We start from the raw sequence: 22,164 nt of genomic DNA on the forward strand, positions 1-22,164 counted from the left end.
AGGGTGCTAGGAAGCTGTTAGGAGCTGTTTGGGTAGAGTGATGGTTTCTTTGTGTAGCCCCTTGCAGGTAGCTGAGAAGTGGGTGAAGGGGATCTCAGTGGCTAAGCAATCCCTAGAACGAGATGTCTCAAACAAGTTGACTCTCAGGCATCCCCTTTGTCCTGGGCTTGTTTGGCTATCTGGCAGAAACCCCCTTCTGCTTTGCCTCCAGCCCTGCCTTGGGGCGAGTTCTCTGGCTAGCTCCTCTGCTGCTTACCTTTCTTATTCCATACCTTCAGCATCATGAGGACTCTTAATTTCTAGGCAGCCACTTAGATTCAACACAAATGAATTCCACTCGATCCTCCTAAGCCGGTGGCTGGGAGGTAGTCTTTAGCAAGAGGAATGATGCTTGCCAAAGGCTGTTTCCATACCCTGGCTTTCTATAGAGCTGTTCATCACACACCAGACTCTTGGTGTAGTTGCTTCCTCACCTGGGGAGCCAGGAGCGCCTTCTTTAAGGATTTGCAGTCCAGAGCATGAGTCCTCCTCTTTTATTTTTTATTGGATATTTTATCTACATTCCAAATGTTATCCTCTTTCCCCATCTCCCCTCTGGAAACCCCTTATCTCATCCTCTCACCCCTGCTTCTGTGAGGGTGCTCCTCTGCCCACCCACTCCCGTCTCCCTACCTTGGGATTTCCCTACACTGGGGCATCGAACATTCATAGAACTAAGGGCCTCTCATCCCACTGATGTCAGGCCATCTCCTGCTGCATATGCAGTTGGAGTCATGGGTCTCTTTGGTTGGTGGTTTAGTTCCTGAAAACTTTAGCTGGTTGATATTGTTGTTCTTCCTATGGGGATGCAAACCTCTTCAACTCCTTCAGTCCTTTCTCTAACTCCTCCATTGGGAACCCTGTGATCAGTCTTATGGTTAGCTGTGTGCATCTGCCTCTGTATTTGTCAGGCTCTGACAGAACCTCTTAGGAGACATTATGTCAGGCTCCTGTCAGCAAGCACTTCTTGCCATCTGCAAGTGTCTGGGTTTGGTGTCACTGTATGGGATGGATCCCCAGGTGGGGCAGTCTCTGGCCTTTCCTTCTGTCTCTGCTCCACACTTTGTCTCAGTGTTTCCTTTCTTGAATATTTTGTTCTTCCTTCTTCTTGAGGTTCATGTGGTCTGTGAATTGTATCTTGGGTATTCTTCTATAGTTCACATCATATCGAAGGGCAAAGCGCTCACAGGGGCAGAATGCTAAGCAGTACTGATCACATTCTACAAAGCTTAGGTGGAAAAGCTTGTAGCAGAAGCTTTGCTGTGAGAAGAGACTGCTGGATATAATTTGCTTTTCAGCCATCCAATAAGAGCTCAAAGTCAAAGATTCAATGAGAAACGCAGGGCAGCCACTAGGAGTGGGGAACTCAAGGGGATAGCAAAACATAACACTAAGCTGCAATGAGCACACCACATTATTAATGACAGTAACTGGCCTTTATTAAATACTTTTTATCAAAGTCTCCCTAACTGAGGAAGCTAAGGGACATAGATCGTACTTTCTCCAGGTCAAGCATATGAGCTGACCAGCTTAGAGCTACTCATTAGGGTTCTAAACAAATTAGAGAAAAAGGGGATGATCTTACCAACGATCCAGGTACAATCATGACAGCTAGGAGAACTTAGACCACCAAACCCCCTAAAGGAGAGTAAGCAACTGACTGAGTGGTGACCAGGGTGCTGCATGCAGATGAGAATCCTGCTATCATAGGGAAAATGCCTGTGTGTATGTATGTGTGTGTACGTGTGTGTATTTGTGTGTATATATGTATGTTTGTGTGTATGTGTATGTATGTGTATGTGTGTGTATGTATGTATGTATGTGTATATGTATACATGTATGTATGTATGTGTGTTTGTGTGTATGTGTGTGTACGTGTGTGTATTTGTGTGTATATATGTATGTTTGTGTGTATGTGGATGTATGTGTATGTATGTATGTGTATATGTGTATGTGTATGTATGTATGTGTGTTTGTGTGTGTTTGTGTAACAAAAATACCATTATTCATTATTGGAGTATTCCCCCCAATGTTTCAGGACATTAATTTTCTAGAAGTGATTCTTTTTTTAAATCATAGACTCTTAAAAACTTTAGGAGGCCAGGTGGCTTCCTAAAGATTCTCTTTAGTAAAGGAGGATTCTGGGAATCCACACTCCAAGCCCCATCCCTCTGAGTAGAGGACTGTTTTAGAGCAAGATCTAGTTCACGTGACTAGTTTGGGTAGTAAGAGGCAGTGCTGATTCCCAAGACCGGATGAGAGCCAGATACCATGCAAATCAAGTTTAGTATCAAAGCAGAGTGCCAGTTTCACTTTTAAACTCTGGTGAGGCAGCAACGCAAGTGGCTGTTTTGAAGATTAATCAACTAAGAATATGTGGAGATGACTTTTAAAAGAACAGATGGCAGAGGAAGACAATTACATCGGCGCAGTCGGAAGGAATGTGGCTAAAATAAGAACAGGTGGCACGCAGGTGGAAAGATTGTGGGGGCAAAGCTGCAGCGTTAGTGCCTGGTGACAAATTAAACACACAGAAGAAAGAAAATAGATCAGACACGTGGCAAAAGGAAAAGAAATGAGAGAATCATAGACAACTAGAACTCCATGCTGGGCAAACACCAGGAAGTGTCGATTCCGAACTTCCAGGTAAGAAAGTACTACACAGAGGCTGGTGTGTGCTGAGCAGCTCCATGGGAAGCCAGCTCATTGGAGACATCGGACACCAACAGTCAGCACAGGTGGAACAGCACAGCTGCACCTCTGAAAGTCGGTCTCTTCATTGTTTGTAGCGCTTTAGACAGAAACATTAGCTTTGTACTTCAGAAGCTAGGCATGGCCCACGGATGGTATTGAACTTCTGATCTTTCTGCTTCCACCTACGGGGTGCTCAGACTGCAAGGGAACCTTGTCAAGCCTGGCTCATGCGGTGCTGGGAATTGAACACACAGTTTTGTACTTGCCTTTTTCCAGGCCGTCCTTAATAACAAAGCCAAAAGTGCATGAGCTTTAGCCTACAAATTACTTTAATTCCAAACACTTTCATTTAGAAGTGAAAACACAGAAAACCTATTTACATCAAAGTTTAAATTAATTACTCAAAATACCAATGGAAGTGGCAGACTCTCCACTGTCTGGAATGAAGAAGTCTATGGCTACTGGAGTGTTCTTCAGTACCCTGCAGATGGGATGAAGAACCAGGAAATGATTATAAAGCCCACCATTTATTTGTTTTTAATTCAAACAATTCTTGTGGTGAAGTGGAGCAAGAACTTGTCTCTGTCAGAAATTAAAGAAAGTGTGCAGAAACTTTAGGATGCAGAAACGTTAGAACTAAATGGTTTGGCAATTGCATTCTCTCCCATACAAATTCAAAGGAAGAATGGAAGGTTGGAGAAATTTGATCGAGGAGTAAAGCAGCATAGGAAACAGTGGAGATAACTGTGAGGAGAAGAGGAGAGCAAAGGCTGCATCCTTTACAAACTGAAGGACTGGCCTGCAAGCAAACACCAATGCAAAGTTACAGCCTCAGTCTCTAGAACCTGGGTAAACTCATTAGGAATTTTAAACAGGGACCTAACCTCTTTTATATTTTGAAACCTGATGTGGTTGCAGTGTAGAGCCCATGACTGGAGCTGAGACATGCTGTGGCTGCCGGACTCCAGCTAGGCTAAGAACTTAAAAGAAGAAAGGATCAAACGGGATGATGATCAGGAGAGCCACAAATAGAAGTTCTACAAATACAAATAAATACAAACCTGCCTGACTCAGGGAAGAGACAACTGGAAGTCTGCCTTGTCCTGAGCTGCAAAGGGTTCCCAGACCAGCCGGAAATATTCTAGGTGAATATACTCAGTTTGCCGTTTTATTTTTAGTCACTTATGTACTCATTTCCCACTGATATTGGTGATTGATACTGAGAAAACAATTCTATTTGCTTCCGAACTCCTGACAGACCGTGTAGGGCAGGAACTGATACTTCTTTGGATGCAGAGTTGCCAAAATTCAGGGATAAGCAAATAATATTCTCTTTCACTTGGATACTTTGGAGGGAGATCTACAAGGGACAGAATGAAGGTACAAAAAACCATTAGAAAGAAATTTTGTCTGTGAGTCGTGTGATGAGCTGAGGGGTTAGTTGTGTGGGGACTACAGAAAGGGTAGAGCTTAGAGCACCTCCAGACACTGAAAGTGTATACACGATATTAGGGCACAAGTTACTGAAAAAAAGGACTAGAATCTGCTTTGTGTTAAGTGAATATTTTCTTTTACCACTAAGTAAGTTGAAAGAGAATTTGAAAACAGAGAATCAACAGGGGAAAACAGCAGTCGGGGGGGGGGGGGTGATGAAAAACCATGCCAGAGTCCAGGCTGGCACTTGTGTGTTAAGAGGAAATATAGTCAGTTCTGGTGGGTAGATTTGAAGGTCCCTGTATTAAAGCAGTTGTACATTTTCAAGGAGACATCGAAAATGGCTCATGGCAGTTCCAGTGAGTCCAAAGGGGATGTCTGGGGTTCTGGGGGTTAAGGAAGAAAGCGAGGATTCTGGAACCCAAACTGCTGGGAAATAAAGGTTGATGGTTTGTTTCGTTCTTAGTGGCAGAGAAACTGGCTGCACCATTGCCTGCTGGTGGTTAAGAAGCCCAGCTCATTTGGTAGGGCTATTTGCTCACGTTTTAAATTTAGAGCACTGATTACTTCAATAACAGGTCAAATTTCATCATGTTTTATATTTGATTAGTTCCTCCTGGACTCTTTCAAAGCCCCTTCTGTTTTCTCCTGACCTAAATGGTTTCCTGTTTCTAGAATCCATCTTGTCTGTTTCTTGCAGCAGATTAGTGTGCCTATAGGAAACAGCAACAGTCCTGATTTTTTTTTTTTTTAATCCTGAGGGAATGTAACAAGGAGAGATCTGTTCAAACCAAGAAACTTTCGATGTGTGTTTGTTACAAAATGTGGTCTAAAAGGTAACTACAAAGGAGGTACTCCTTAAACTGCTTCTCCACTTGTTACTGTCCTATTTGTGGTTGGGTAAAATGTTACTCTGTGAACTGTAACTTGCTCTAGGAAACACTTGCAAACACAGACAGTATATTCAGGGAACCCAAGGGTTAGCTGTCATTCCTCAGCCAGCTGTGTTATTGGAGTAATGCCATGAGGGGACTTGCAGTAGTAAGAAGGTAAGAACTGGACCCGAGCTTTCTGGTTCAGTTCCCCTGTGAGTACGAATCTAACAGGTTGTTAATAATAGAACCTTAATTAAGGTTTGTGGATTAAAAGAACACCACTGTGATTGTAAGGGGGTCTGGAAAACTGGGGTAGTTGATCCATATTTAAGTTACCATCTTAGAAGTCAAGTTCTTATAAAGCCTCTTCTGATAGTGGTAAAGACATGGTTTGTATAGTTGCCTCCCCAAGAGTTCGCTTCTGCTGTCTCTGTGTCTCTCAGTCTTGTTATATTTAGGATTGTTTCCAGTTAATCACAATTATAACAATTACCATGTCTCTCTAGCTTGTTAAAAATAACTGATAAATATTGTATAGACCCATCATGTACAGCATGCTGCCTGAGAATATATATATATTTAGCCAAGTTGAGCTAATTTCCATATGCACTGCTGACATGTGTATTGTTTTCTCCCCTTTGTCCTGAAACCCTTCACGCTTGTTGTCTTTACAGTTTGAAGACTCTAATCCATCATTGATTGTAGCTGTAGTCTTTGTACAATAGATCTCCTGATCTGTTCTTTTGACTCCTGTGACATCCCATCCATGTGCAATTCCCTGGTTTCTCTTGAGTTCAGTGTTCTGAGAATGCATATTAGCTAAGATGATATAACATTTCTGTCTGCGTGTGGCTTTATTTTGTCACGTCCTTTAACTTCACCCTTATTGTTGCCCATGACAGACTTCCATTAAAGGCCACCACATACATTCTGTACATACTAAATTTTCTTCTGTTAGCCATTTCTGCCTGGGCACTCATGTGGCTTCCAGAACCATGGGGGCGGGGGTCATATCTCTCTCTCCCCCACATCATGATCCCCTTTAATTGTATAGACATCCAGCAGTGGGCTTGCTAGACCATCACTCTTGGCTTTTCTAATCTTTCTACCTCCTTATTCGAATAGATCTCTTGAGGGGTAGGTTTTGATGAAGATACTCCACAGAATTGAGTACTCCAAGGTATCTCACTGTCTGCATATTGTCCAGCTGTGGGTTTTGGTGTTAATTTCTATCAACCACATACACACAAAAATAAAATAAAATTAAATTAAAGTTTCTCTGATGAGAGTAGACCAATGTACTAATCAATCAGTATGGCAGTATGTCATTAGGAATTATTTTATTACTCTGTTCCTTTAGAAGAACAACACTAGTAGCTTTTCTGCTCAGGTTGTTAACGTAATTAACAATGTCAGGTATGCATTCTTTCTATCTATCTATCTATCTATCTATCTATCTATCTATCTATCTATCATAGAGTTGGCCTTAAAGCCAAACAAAAAGTGGTTACTTCCATAACCTCTGATACACTGCTTTACCAGTAAATCTTATAGGCAGGTTCCCATTGTAGGTTACAAAACTATTATTATTATTATTATTATTATTATTATTAGTAGTAGTAGTAGTAGTAGTAGTAGTAGTAGTAGTAGTAATAGTAATAGTAGTAATAGTAGTAATAGTAGTAGTAGTCTTAAAACTGCCTACCTCCCAGGTTCCTTTAAGTAAAGAAGCAGTTTTTCAAATGATAGTGAATAGAACCCAAACAATTGACTGCCCAGGAGGAGCAGGATTGTCCAAGAAAACCCAGCATGATGGGAGCAGTCAGTGCATCTGCTTCCAGAGACTAGTGGAAAGAGAGGTTAAGATTCTGGGCTTTGAAGAAAAGGGTATTTGATACTGTAAAGATGTATCAAATTACAAAAAAACAAAATGGCAGCTCAGACCTTTGCACAGTTTATCTGCATAACAAAGCAGGACTGTCTCCATCAGGGATCTGTGAGGCTGAGGAGGAAACTTCCTACTTTCTTCTGGGATGCAGCTGGTGGTAACTCTGGGCTTCCTTTTTGTTTCCAGGACAGGGTTACATGTATACAAGCTGGGAGGGGCATTCATATTCATGCCCCCACCCCAAAAATAATCATACTGTCTTGTATTCTAAGTGGTTTTCACTTGTAAAGTCTTTTTTGATCTGGTAGAAGCTTAACACGATAATATTTTTCCTGTTGCTCCCTGCCCAGCTCACCTAGTCTGATAATCTGGCAAACTATCAGAAATCTACACCCTCTTCTGGCTGAACATTTACAGGTGTGAAACCTGTAAGTGAAGTGTTCATCCAGAGTGAAACAGTTCTGCTCCATGCCTGTGACCTAAATACAGTTTTCAAAGCTTTTAAGTGATATCTAGTACACTTCATGTTTCTTAGTTGTCTCGTATATTTTATTTAATCATTCCCTGTCAAAAAAATGGACCGAGGTTCTTTCCTGAAGACCTCTCTTCAGGGACATGCCAATAAGAAAATTATATATATATGAGCTAAAGATGTTTGGTGCAGATAGGAATCATAAATTCGGACTTAATTATACCCCCAGGGATAGCCTGAGGAAACCGAAAGCAATAACATAGTTAGACCAATTGTATAATCAAAAGCAAATGATATGGCTATGGAATGATAAAATGATTTCCCAGCTTCAAGATTTCTTCTGATGTAAGAAGTTTTAGAGATGCATGAGTGTGGCACGTTGTCTCCTCTGGATGGATTCCTCATGAGCAGTGCTGTAAACCAGACCCCAGCTCTTGGTTTGAAAATCCACCCCCCCCCCAAGCACACACTTGGTGGGTGGTGGCTTCAGTTGAGCAAAGGTGTCCTGAGGTGAGCTGTGTGTCCTAGCCAAAGGTAGAGGAGAGGATTAAATACATAAAATTATTCTTGTTTTTATTTTATGTTATTTTGTTGCTAGGGATAAAGCTAAGGCCAAGAACATAGTTAGGCTGCTACCTAACCACTGAACTACAGCATCAGCCTCAGCTCACACTGCTCCAAAACGTGTGACTCTTTAATATTGATACTTTTTGCTTTATGTAAAATTTTTAAAAAATCACAAATTGGTACTTTTTTTTATTACACCCAGAGAGGTAATATGACAAATTTATTAAGAAAAGATATGAATTTTATATAAAATGACATAAGTCGATGAATCTGCAAAGGGCACTTCGAATGATAGGTTGGCAAGTATGGTTGTATAGTCTTTGGGGATATCAGGTGCCTTTCAAGCTCTTCCCTCCCTGCCTGGGAATGAACTGAGATTTCTCATGCTAAGCACACATTGTACAGATGAGTTTTACCCTGGGCCCTAGAGAGAGAGACTTCTTTTAAGCAATTGCCTGGCATGGTTATGTAGTTTGCAAATTCCTGAGACCTCCATGGGACTGGAGTATACTTCTGACCCTCAGCTATTTGTGGAAATTGCCTTCTGCGCCTGCAAGCTCAGGAAATAAAACAGTTCAAAGACCAGGAGAGACCAGTGTCTCATTTCCCCAGAATCAGCAAAAACAGTTCCCTCATACTCAGCTTTTGATTCTATTTTGGTTCCAACCGTGCTATGAAAGGTGTCTTCTTCTCCTGTGAAATTATTTAAGTGTTGATATCTTACCCAAAAACATCTTTACACTCATCTAGAATAACATTTGGCCAGCGGAATGCATAACCTATAAAGTAAGTGCTGAACCTGACAGCCAAATCCTTTGTTTTCGGAGTATAAAACGTGCAGGGGGCCGGAATCCGAGTGTGGAGCACTGTAGTTCATCATGAAGCTGGTAGGTATCAGGGGCCTTGACCCTTCGGGATGTGACTTATCTCTAAGTAACTAGAAGGGATGCTTAATTTGTATCTGGAATATCGGAAAGGCCCATTTTACAGGCCTAGTCCCTACATTGGGAATCCCTGTTATGTGGGAGTAAGGAAAGTAGCTAGAAGAAGGAAGTATTTTAGTGTATTCCTATGAAGTGTGTAATGGAGCCCAGGCCTACCCTTGTTGTTTACCTCATGGCTGTCCTATGGTGACCATATTTCTTTCTTGTTCTGTTCTATGCCATGTCTCGAAAGCTAGAGCAAGCCTCCTACCGAATTATTCCCCATCATGAGCCCTCCTCTGTCATTGTGGGCTGACTGTGTCAGGTGTCTTGTTTCCATGAAGGAAACCTCATTGACAAAAATTCTCATCTATTCAAAGCAAGTCTTTTTTTTTTTTTTTTAGTTGTTTTTTTGAGAAAATAAGTCGCAAATGCTGAAACGTTTTATTTTATGAATTCTTTAATTACTCTACGTATTATATGTCCTGTGGCTAGCCTGAGGCTTAGCTCAGTGAGAAGCTTCCAAAGTATATACAAGGCCCTAGGCTTACTCTTCAGCACTGTATAACAGGGGGAATAATGTCTATTGATAAATGGATTATTGGTTGATGATTGCCTGTCATAATCAACTTGTAATTATTAAAGCCATCAAATTACCTTACGGTTTTTATAGTGGTTTTAATGAAATTTTATATCAGAGATAACATTTTATTATGAATCTGTAAAATAATAAGTATATGATTTCAAACTATATGTAAGTGACAAAATGCATTGGGAAAGGAAAGCGATGCCTTCTCATGGTAATAATAAGGAAAAAAAATCACTTTTTATCAGTACGTCACCTTCTCAGACAGCCTGATGTATGTTAATTGCCGTAACTAAACTTTGTTCCACATAAGTTAGAGGCCATTCATTAGTTACAAGTTAATTTTATATTCTCGTATGTCTTGAAGCAGTTTTAGCTTACTTAGCATCTAATGGTTAGAAGGCAATGTTCTCAGACTCTCGTGTTAATTACTTCCTTTAGCCCTTGTGAGGGCTCAGTGAAGCAGTACTGTTACTCTGTGTATAAGTCTTAACAACGAGGCACAGAGCGCTCTTCCTACGCAGCCCATGCTTATCCACCAGACAAACACTGCGCTGCTAATAACCTATTCTACCTAGTTGACATTTGACTTGTGTTCTGGGGGTTATGAGCCATGTAAATGTGGAAGCTTTGTTAACATTAAACTTTTGAAATCACACTTTAAAATTAAATCTTCAGTCTGGTCATTGCTGTGTGAGAGTCCCCAGAAACCTTCCCACTAGCATGTGTTCTGCTGAATACAGCTAGAACACTGAGAGATGTGACTCCGCCTACTTTCATTTTCCTCCCTTCTTCCATCCCCCTTTAGGGAGTTTTGGTGTAGCCTTGTGGGTACCCTTCCCGTGTGAAATTACAGCCTTGCACCAGAAACTGTCACTGCACATCTCAGGGTGTCATAGCAGGATTTTGAGATAGGACCAGCGTGTGGTTCTTCATTGGCTGACTAACAAAATAACGCCATGTAGAATATCTGGGAAGAAACTGATATTTTTTCTTACTGGTTTCCTAACAAGCCCTTCATAATTAGTAATGAACAGAGTATGTTTGTCATCAAGAAATACCTGTTGAAACGCCATCTTCCACAGAAAGCCCTGTTGCTTCTCACCTCCACGCTTTATTCAACTCTTTTCATCTGTCATTTCTTATTTATTTAACGAGGCATCTGTCCCATTTAATTTCTATGACTGACAAGCCATCTTGGCTGAGGATACTTTTAGAAGGGAGGGTTCATTTTAGGCTGATGGCTCCAGAAATAAGAGTCCATCCCTGTCATTTAGGGAAGTCTGGCAACGGATAGGCATGGCAGCTGTGAGGGCAAGCTGAGAGCTCATGTGGTAAAGCAAAAGCAGGAAGCAGAAAGCATGCTGGGAAAGACAAGAATGTATTCTTCCCTTCGTTCCACTTCAGATCAGGCCTAGGTCCTTCAGCGCTGGCCTTGGCTACAACAGTTTAAATTTCCTGGTGCTCTTTTTCTCTTTAGGCTGTAACTTTTGTATTTCTTTCTACCTCTATTGCTCTCTTGCATTGTTGACTGACACAAAAGTGATTAATGCTACGTGGCAGAGCCAATATTAGACTGTCTTGAAACCTCCTACACTGAAGAAATTAGTCCATTACTTTTTAATTCAGCCTTGGGCAAGTTCTTGGGACTAGAGCAGAAAGCAGCCACATTCTCTGCCACAATATCACATGAATGGTCCCTAGCCAGTCATGAATATTGTTCCTTCTAAGATCTCAAGAGCCTGGGCTTCCATGTGGCTTGCAGCACCTCTGTCTTCCCAACTCTGATGAGAATGGCCCACTACATTCCACTTATGGCATTCAACCACTTTCTCATTCAAATTCCCAGAGTCTTCCTTATTTTTCTTTTTAAGAAAACATAAGGGGGGGGGGGGTGAGGACCAGGAGGTAAAGGAGAAACTGTGGTGAGGTCTCTCACCACTATGACTTCCTCCCTTGTAGATTTTCTGTCTGATAATGTCATTCAATCCACCAATCAACCCGTGTCCCCTGCTAACTAAGACAACAGTGCCAGGAAGTCTTCCCGTGCCCTGCTTACTTTCTGAGTCTTTGGTTCTCAACAATATCTGAGTATGAAAAGAGATTTGTAAAGTTGCCGTGGGCTTTAGATAAATAACGCCCCTCAATTTCGAAACTACGTTTGCTCAGTGTGAGAGCATGCATGTTATAAGATGCAGTAAGACCCACTGCAATCTAACCACCATGCCCAGGGTCATTCCCGAACTACCCCCACGATCGCTATTTACGTTTCCCTTACAGCAGAGCTCCTCAAGACAACTCAATAGAAATGCCCACTTTATACAAAAGTAAACTTATTGTATGTTCAGAACTTAATTTTTTTTTCCAACAAGAATTTGATTTTCTCACAGATCTGCCACCCACACTGGCCAGTGTCCTTGGGTCATGTTCACTTCTTGACAACTATGGGTCATGTTCCATAAGTAAGAAATGAGGTAGAAGCGTGGGGAAATGGTAGAACTTCTACACCAGGTTTTCCCTGGTAAGAACTGCTCCCTTGCCGTGAGGAGTGACTAACCGTGGAATTGCCTGTAGGTTCTAGAGTTCCTTCGTGAAGGTTGAGAGAACAGGTTTCTTCATCTTTCTCCACAACGTATTGTCCATGATTTCCTCACTGCTTGGTTCTGGTGAAATGATTAGCGCTGTCATTTCCTGCATTCACATTCAGAAAGCAGGTTTTAGGGCTTAGGACGCAGATCACTGCTAGGGTTTAGCGAATTAAACGGGTCAAAGCAGAGTCAGGATTTCTCCCCCGGGCTTGTTCCTGTACCCCACTGCTCAGAAGGACCCAATTTCATATAGAGTGCCCTGAAAACATTAGTGAAACGTTTGCACATCCGTAGCAGCTCAACTCTACAGGCAACCAGAAGCTTGCCACATAGGTCTGCGGGTTCATCTTGTTGTGTAAAGGTATTGTGTGTTAGTTCTTCTAAGTTACTTCGAAGGGTTGTGCTAAGGCTTATGTGGGTCAAGTCTTCAGGGCAGGCTAGCAATGGGCTTTTCATATTTTTCACTTTCTATATGCGTGTGTGTATGTGTGTGTGTGTGTGTGTGTGTGTGTGTGTGTGTAACATTTGGCACTGTGATTGACACGGAATGTTTTTAAATATTGAAGATCGTTTTAAGGAGTTGCTCTTATTGGCTCCAATATTTCTTCAAGAATTTTCATCACAGGTTTAAATGTCTTCATTAAATTTGTTTAGTGCTTATTACTTAGTGTGTGCATATTTGTGCGAGCACATGTGAACATCAGAGAACATCCACCATGTGAGTTACAGTCGTCAGACCCAGACTTTAAGCTTCTCACTGAGGCTTTGCCTACTGAGCCGTCTTGCCAGCCCTTATTTTATTTCATTTGCATTTGTTGCTTTAAAACTCAGGACCTCAATTTTTGACTTTTAAAGGTTATTTGCTTTATTTGAGACATGGCGTCATGTATTCTGGGCCAGCCTCAAATTTGCTACCGAGCGGAGACAAGGTCTCAAAGCTAGGGAAATTTGACATTTTGGAATGAAAACCTACACTTTAAGGTGGTCAACATGTGTATCTTGCTCTCTCCAGAAAACATATTTGTAACGTGTATTTGTCTTTATCTTTAAGTTTTAAATATATGTATGTTTTTTAAACTTTTTACTTTTTATTTTTTTAAGCAGAAAGGTTCTCACTATGTAGCCCTACATTGTTGAATGTTGGGACACAGGTGTATGCCAACATGCCTAGTGTCCAAACATTTTAAAGCACTTCCCCCAATGAAATTGAGTATTTAGATGATATTGGTAGATTTATTCATGTCATAAAATGCATAGTGTTCAGCTGTCCCTGAACCATGGCTTGTATCACTGGTGTTAATCTGGTCAGCTATCGAGAGGCAACCATGGCCACTGTTCACTCTGTTCTTATAGAAGTTCATGGCTTACAGGATCCTCCGACTTAGTCCTGTCTGTGGAGAGTGTTCGAATTAGATTTGTTGTTGTTGTTAGGTTTTGTTTCATAGATTGGAAAAATTTTAGCCAAACTAATGGGGGGAGGTGCCCCCTTCCCCAGATAATAAAATTAGAGATGAAAACGGAAGCAGCCATGATGGTAGATACTGGTGAAATTCAGTAACTTATGGTGGTATACCTTAAAAATATATTTTACTAAATTGAAAAACCTAAGAGAAGAGAATACATTCTTTTTAGGTGCATATGGCCTACCAAAATTAAATGAAAATTAAATATTTCTTTTGCTGACCCCCCCCACCAATATCTCAGGCTGGCCTTAGTCTTGCAATCTTCCTCCAGGACCTTTGTTGTTATTGTATGGTTTCCCCTCATTATTACTCACATGGGATGAAATGACCGTGGGTTAACGTGTATTGCCCACTGTTTTATTCTCTCCCTGGAAGGCTCATACAATCTTATCATTCAGTTACCAAGTCTCTGTCCACAGGTGTCTTCTCAAGTGTGATGGGAAACTACCCCCCGGGGGGGGGGGGCTGGCCAGTTAATCAAGTAGCTGCATCATAAACACACATACCTTCTGGATTCCCCTTCACAATTCTCAAAAGGACTTGGAAGCCATGTCCCTCTAGAATTATCTATCAAGTGTAATTTAAAAAGTAGCCTCACTTGTCCTGCCTACCTCCAAATAAATATTTTCCCAAAGATACTGTAGTTTATTAAGTCATAAATGTTTCATTGAGTCAGGCAGGTTCTGCAATGACTGTCAAAAGCGCGAGAGAGAACATTTGATAGATAATTAGTACAGTAGATTTATTCAAATTAATACAGTAGAATTATTTAAAATTTTGTATCCTGCTAAGAATAAGAAGAGATTTTTAGAGAATGTTTTACAAACATGAGAGGTTACTACAGGGTCATCCATTTTTTATGTTTTAAGCAAAAACCAATGATAGACAGGTAGGGAATGTACAGAGAGAAAAAGAATTTTATTATTTAATAATGTGATTCTTTTTAAAATTATTTTATTGGATACTCTCTGTATTTACGCTTCAAATGTTATCCCCCTCCCCCACCCACTCCCTTCCACCTCCACTTGTTTCCCTGAATGTGCGTCTTCTCCCAGTCCCCCTCTCCACCTCAGTGCCTTAGCATGCCCCCCACGTCCCCCACACACTGGGAAAACACACCTTCAATGGACCAAAAGCCTCTCCTGCCATTGATGTCAATGCCATCCTCTGCCACATGTGCACATGGAGCCATGGGTTCCTCCATGTGTGCTCAGTGGTTGGTGTTTTAGTCCATGGGAGTTCTGGAGGGATTGGTTGGCTGATAATGTTGTTGTTCCCATGAGGTTGCAAACCCCCTCAGCTCCTTCAGTCCTTTCTCTAGCCTCCTCATTGGGGTTCCTGTGTTCAGTCCAATGGTTAGCTGCAAGCATGCTCAGCTATATCTGTACAACTCTGGCAGAGCCCCTGAGAAGGCTTCTTTATCTGGTTCCTGCCAGTAAGCACTTCTTGGCATCAGCAATAGTGCTTGGGATTGGTGGCTGCCTATGGGTTGGATCCCCAGGTGATGCAGCCTCTAATAGATCTTTTTTTTCAATCCTTGCTCCTCTATTTGACCTTGTATCAGTCCTTCTTAGAATAATGTGATTCTTTAAATGACAAATTACTTTCTACAACTCTGAGCTTTTACTTTCAAAGTCTCTAGCTCCTTGGAATACTGTATGTATCGATCCAGGTGGGTGATGGATTGGTACATACAGTATATATATACTATATACTATATACTATATATATACTACTTGGGCTTACAGAGTTTTGTGGAACAGATAGTGAGCAAAGAGTTAATGAAATGGATCCCCTTTCTGTGTGAGTTTAAACTGGATTTTGGGGCTCCCTCTGTTCAGTAAACTTGAAAAAGGTAAATTACACAGTAGAGTTTTTGTCTTTTGTGTGACCCCTGATGAGTGAATTACATCTGAGCTCAGGTAAAGAATCTGAGCAGATGTGTCCACATTCTGAAGCTCTGGAAACTGCCCTCTACCTGTCAGTCCACTACCCAAGAAATGGACCCCAGAAGAATGCATGCTGGGAGAGCACACCTAGATACCCTCAGGGATCAGGCATGGGCTCCTTGCCTAATATCTTCAAAATAAATCTAATGCCAGGTCCCTCTCAGAGCCTGGAAAGACTAGGTAGGTGCTTAGCTGGTTCTAAAATGCTCTCATGCCCAGCAGGCATTTCACAGGTTGCACTCAGAATTTGTGCTCAGGATGAGAAGACTTCTCTGCCAAGCCTCTCGGCATTGCAGACTCTCCCCAGATGCCTACCCCTGGTCTCACATGTTTAGTGTCCTTTCCTGGAAATTTGTGAGTTCCCTGGAATGGAAAATCGGAAACTATGCCACGCTTGGGCTTCTTTTCTTTCCTGCCTCCATGATCTCAGGATTCACGTCAGTTCGGAGCTGTGGTAGACCTTGTGGCAGGCTGCATGCTTAGCCCTGTCCCTGGTACCCCAGTCCTCTCTCCCACCCACAGGTTCAGTCGGCACTACTGCCCGTCACAGCAGGGTAAGAACTGTGCACGGTTTTAGAAACCGGTGCCTTGATAAATTTATTCCCTTTAATGCTTTCTAGAAGCTAGTTTATTTTACTTTAAAAAATGTTAATTTTGCCAATATGAACCTTTCTTCCAACCCCCATTCTCCCTTGCAATGGCTCTCAGCCTTCCTGCCACTGTGACCCTTTAACAGTTTCTCGTGTTGTGGTGACCTCAACCATAAAGTCATTTCTGTTGCTACTTCCTAACTATGGTTTTGCTGCTGTTATAAATTGTACTGTAAACGTCGGATGTGTAGATAGTTTTATGTGAACACCCCCCCCCCCCGTGAAAGGTTCTGTTGACCCCCTTCCACAAAGTGGTCATGACCCCAGGTTAAGAACCGCTGCCCCATTAAAATTGTTAAAATGTTTGTTTTTGTCCAAGTTATTATTTTTTTTTAAATTGGAACAATTACCATTTTCTTTCCTTGTGGGGAAATCCGGATAGCGTCTCCAGTGTGAACCAGTTTCTCCTTCCTTGAGCTGTTCCTTCACTTCCATCTGAGACTCTGTGATACTAGGCGTGGTTTTGAGTTTGCAGGGTTTTGCTGCAGTGTAGTAATAAACAAGCCTGTAAAGAAAGGTCCATGGAGGATGAAGGCCTTACGTCTGAAAATGTGCTCTTTATGCATGCACACTTGACTTTGGGGCTTTTGCTCATATGTTAGCTGTAATGGTATCATATGACATGAGGACACAGGTTCTGACGGGTCCCCGAGGCCATGTCTTCATTTCCTTATAGCCTTGTTTTGAGGGCATTTTCACACTATACTGCTTTGTACATAGTGTCTCCCTCTGTAGCCACAGTAGACTTGCCTATTGTTCTCAGTTTTCTGCTTTCCAGCACCCCCCCCCCCCCCCATTTCCTGCTACTTTGCAGAAGCTCCTGTATTCGAGCTGCTATGGGTAAGGAGCAGACTGGCTTTGACATTGTGGTCACTACTTCCTGTCTTCCACCAGCCCTGCATCTCCTAGCAGAGTCCGTCATGGTACTATAGGCACACCCGCAAGCTTTGGAGGAGCTCGGGTCACAGCTGCCACAGTTTCTTTGCCTGCTAACACACAGCATGCCATAACTGTATGGATTCCTGATACAACCACAGTCATTGGCTTTTACTTTCTCTGAATATTTCTATTACTAGTAATACACAGTGTTTTCTTCTTCCACCTGTGTGTGCGCGCGCGCCTGTGTTGGCTTTTTCTCATCCCCAGAGGCAGTTCACAACGAAAAATCTGTGTGTTCAGCAAAGCACAATAAACATCAGGTGTTATGCAAGTTTCCCAAGTGTGGATTTTCATGTAATTGAATGGGCAGTTTGTTTATATTAAACCATTTTGCAAAGCATGCAGAATTTGAAAGGATGAACAGAGAACAGGAAGCAAGCCCACCATTATTTTATAATATGTATTAGGGACCAGAGAGATGTGGTTCAGTGGTTAAAAGCACTAATTATTTATGTAGGAAACTGAGATTTAGTTCCCAGCATCCACACAGATGCTAATGCCTTCTTCTGGCCTCCTTGGGCTCCTACACACATGGTAACACATAAACTCATACAAGCACAAACCCAAACACATAAATAAATAAGTTAACATTTTAAACATGTCATATTGATATCTAGTCACCCTAAAAATATTTGTCAAGGTGTATTTCTTACATGGAGTTCTTGGGCTTTTTGGTAAGATTTATTTTTTATTATTTCAGTTGTTTGCCTGTGTAAATATTTCTGTAGGGGAATGTGCATGAATGAGTATAGGTTCCCAAGCAGCCAAAGGACTCGAATCTCCTCTTGCTGGAATTACAGATGGTTATTTAATTAGATGTGTATGCTGGGAGCTAAACACAGGTCCTTTGAACAAGCAAGAAATGCATATTACCATCTCTATAGACCCTGGTACTTGGTTTTGATGGCATACGTAAATTGCCATGTTTGGCAGGTTTAGTGTTCAAATGCCATGCTAAACAGGGACATAGGTCATCATAGTTATGAATCATCTATTCCAGAGAGAAGCATGTCTCTTCTGTTCCCAATTTTCAGAAGACACAGAGACGGAGAAGGCAGTTACCTTCTTCAACATTACCCTATGGTGTTTTATCACCTCCACCTGAGATTTCAACCTCTGCATTCTTAACTAAAATAAAGGGGCAAGACACTGTTGCTTATGAGTACCTAGCTTTAATCAGTGTGATAGTCCTTAAATATTGATTGTAATTGCTGGACCTTATTTTTATTATGGTTACAATGGGGTATGGTATTTAGTTTTGCTGACAGTACTTGTGGGTATATGTCTTTTAAAATGCACAAGACTTTAAAATAACATAGTAGCCAATGCTGACCCATGTAAAAGATGCCCTCAGCTACTGAGCACAGTCTCATGCGAGGAAATATTGTGACCCAAGCTACATTCTTTACAAAGATCTCCAGCATCTTTTCCATGCTTGGGGTCCTGGGATACCTACTGTTGGAAAATACTCTGTAAACTGCCTCTATCCAGAGTGTCTCTGTAGCTGGGGTATCCTTTATGTGGCTATTTTCCTGGTGCCACATAGGTGTTTCAGTGGGGCATACATCTTGGTGACATTTCAGTGGGGCTTACAATATTAATAGACCTTAGAACAAAATGTCTTTAACCTGTAAGATCATTTCCCCCCTTACATTTGGCTTATAAACAGTCTTCCCCCTTACACCTGGCTTATAATCAATCCTGCCACCTTTCCACCTTCCAGCTCCCAACGGAGAAGCATCATTTATGGAGCTCATGTTTACATTCGAAGTGCTGTTCTGAGGCAGGTTCAAGATGCTCTTAACCTTTGAGATGTATTGTGTGCTGGTGCTTAAGAGAGATAGATGGTTAAGAAGTACGTATTAGAGCCTCTCAAAGCACAGGAGCATCAATCTTGAAGCACCCAGCTCCTCAGTGCAGGGCGTGCAGGATGCATGGGTATGTCTTCCAGTCCTGGGATGCATGTCTGCCAGTCCTGGGATGCATGCCATAGCAGAGCAGAAGATGATGGGAAGGCATGATGGAACAATCGGCTTCTCTCTAAGCCCCCTTCAGAAATACTCTGTGTAGTTGTTGGTCCTATTTATCCTTTTGTTGACTAGTGTGTCTGTTGATGGCATGCATGCACATATATGTTTGTGTGTGTAACTTGTGAATATAATATAGATATAGATAGGTAGATAGGTAGGTAGGTAGATAGATAATATATAGAGATGATAGATAATAGATGATAGACATAGACAGATAGATGATAGACGATGGATAGATGATAGATATAGATAGATGATAGATAGATAGATAGATAGATAGATAGATAGATAGGTAGATAGATAGGTAGATAGATAGATCAACCTCAAGTTAAGTATGTAAGGAAAAGAGAACATTTACCAGCCATGGTCACATGCTCCTGTGATCTCACCACAGGCAAGGGGATCTCAACTTACGAAGCAAGTTCGAGGCTGGCCTGGAGTATAAGGCACTATCTCAAATAAAACAAAATGTTCTTCTTCATTGATCCCTTTCTTAATGCAGTTGGGTTTAATGCATCCACAGAAAAAAAAACAAAAATAAGGAATAAAAGGAAGAAAAGTAAAATTCTATGTGCAGCTAAATTATTTTTATAAGCATAGGAAGAGATTAATTAAGCTCTACTTAATAGCTCCCCTTAAGCAACCCCAGAGATTGCTAGGACTAGTTTTGCTTTGAATAACAAGATTTTACAGAGTCTGCCATTGTTGCCAGACAGTTCACTGGAGTTGAAATGCACATGGTCCTCTGAACCAGTCTACTTGGGAAAATGGGTCTTTTGAAAATTTGTTGACTCAGAACACTGATATCAAGCATGTTCATCACGAACTATCCACTGGTCTCAAAGAGTCAAGGAATGGTTGATTAGTGAACTCCTTAACAGGAAAATATCAGGCAAGATGATCAGGAAAGGATTTTGGGCTAGGTTGTATTTCACTTACTCATGCAAGCAAGAACATTTATCTCACTTCCGTCTTTGGGAATACAAACATGCTCAACAGTATCTGTGACACAATAGTGCATTTCCAAAGGCTGTGTGCAAGGACAACGGCTGTGCACACAGATGTGTTTGTTCCCCCCACCCCCTTCCTTGCCTTAGGTCATGCTGTGTGCCCCTAAAAAGGTAAGACTTTTATCCTGTGAAAGGCACGAGGCTCTCAGTTAGCTGCTTACAGATGCTCTTTGAGACACCTTTCTGGAGAAAGGATTTTAGACTTGGAATTTTTCCTACTGAAATTTCACCTTGACAAGCTGAGTTAGTCTGTGATGGAGGAGAAGACATTGCTAGCAATGTCTTTGGTAGTGGTCATGGTCAATTAGCACCCCAACTATTTTGGTCTTTGAAGTATTTTAGGCTGTAAATGTATTTGCTTATAAATATATCCCAACATTGCAGCAATATAATTGCTGCCTAAGACATGCATTCAAAATGGTGACATATAAATAACAAGACAAAGGAATTTGTATCAATTACAGTTCAGTTGTTTCAGTTGACCTCCAGGGACACACTGACACTCGAGACTCTTTCCTGCTTGTTCAGGAAAGCATTTCTGTCTTACCACCCAAGGGCCCCATTCCTTGACAAAAGCCCTCTTAACAGGATCACAGTGATTCTCAGCCTCCTTCATAACCCAGCATGCTTTTCTTTGCCATGCTGCCCCTAGGATGAAGAAGGCACAGAAGAAGACAGCAGCCGTGTGGAGCCGGTCGGACATGCTGATACCGGTCTGGAGAACATGCCCAACTTTTCCCTCGAGTAAGTCCCTGTGGCTTTGCCTCGTTCTTTACTGTGTGTGTGCAGCATCATCATGGCAGCAGGTCTTCTAAAGCTTACGGCGTGCAGCATGTTTGTGCTTAGGCCAAAGCTAGGCCTGTACTGCTTCGTGTTCACCAAGAACATCCTTCACATGCGATGTCCTGTAGGCAGTGAGGTGTGGAAGTTCACAGGTTGCCCTCCCAGGGCTTCATGCCTTGGCAGAAGCTTCTAAACAAGAACAACATAGTGTTTGAGTGAAAATGTCTGTCCTGCCCTTTAAACATTGTAACTGTTTTCGGACAGCTCTACCTATCTGCATGTGGATCATTTGTTCGTGTTTGGGAGACAAAAAAAAGTATTTGTCTTACTAATAATTGAAAATTAATGATGACGTAGTATTTCAACATTGAAAGTTAGTTGGGTAAAGTATGCATTGGTCACATGCATGCAAGCACATGCATGCACACGGTTTAGTTGAAGAAACGGGGTCTGGGAAGATACTTGGTGGACTCCAGAACATGATTTTAGCTCTCAGCTTCTTCACAGCTTTTGAGCTCAGACATTAGCATGTTTACAGTGGAGACTACTCTCGGTACCTCCCCCTGGTAGACTGGAGCAGGGAGAAGAGTCATATTCATCTCTCTCTCTTTTTTTTTTTTTTTTTTTGACCTTTTGGTCTAAGTGTGGGGTGAAGGCAACACTATTAATGGACTCAACTCAGTGTTCTCTTACTCTTATTCTTCCGATTGCTGGGGACTTTCACAGTGAGATTAAGCAGGCTTAGATACAATGGGTTTACAAATACAATCACCAGCATTTCAGGTATTTATATTTAAGAGGTGTTTGGGGTACCACATTTTTTAAAGAAAGTAAACTAAAAGCCATTAAAATTATGCTTTCCTTAATCAAGATGCAAATGCTTAAATGGTGTTAGGGATTTAAAACATGATTTTTATATAGTGCAAAAATGACTTATACATAATGTTATTTCAGTAAACATTCTAGCTGTGTGGGAAAGTATGTTAGTTTGTTTAGAGTAAGGCCTCCCTTTATAGCCTAGGCTGGTCTCAAACATACAGAAATCTTCCTGCCTCAGATTCTTAGATTCTGAGATTATAGGCATAAACCATCACACTAGATTTTTAATTTAACTCGTATATGTAATTAAATCTACATACATGACTCTGCTTTGTTGGTTATCTCCCTTGTTAACTGCAGTTACTTTCTATATTAATGAAATAATCATAATATATATCATCACCAACTGCTTATAGAAGAAACATATCTCAAAATACGGCATTTTGCTTTATATT

General features: G+C 41.4%; 1 protein-coding gene across 1 annotated transcript in view; it reads left to right on the forward strand.

Annotated features, from left to right (window-relative positions):
• The window catches only part of PARD3 (par-3 family cell polarity regulator), a 509,642-nt gene that overhangs the window by 249,081 nt on the left and 238,397 nt on the right, over positions 1-22,164 (forward strand). The window contains 1 exon segment of the mRNA XM_080936664.1: positions 20,760-20,851. Within this exon segment, the coding sequence (XP_080792790.1) occupies positions 20,760-20,851 (92 nt within the window).

The sequence above is a fragment of the Micromys minutus genome (genome assembly GCF_963924665.1).
Source record: "Micromys minutus genome assembly, chromosome: 24".
NCBI lineage: Eukaryota > Metazoa > Chordata > Mammalia > Rodentia > Muridae > Micromys > Micromys minutus.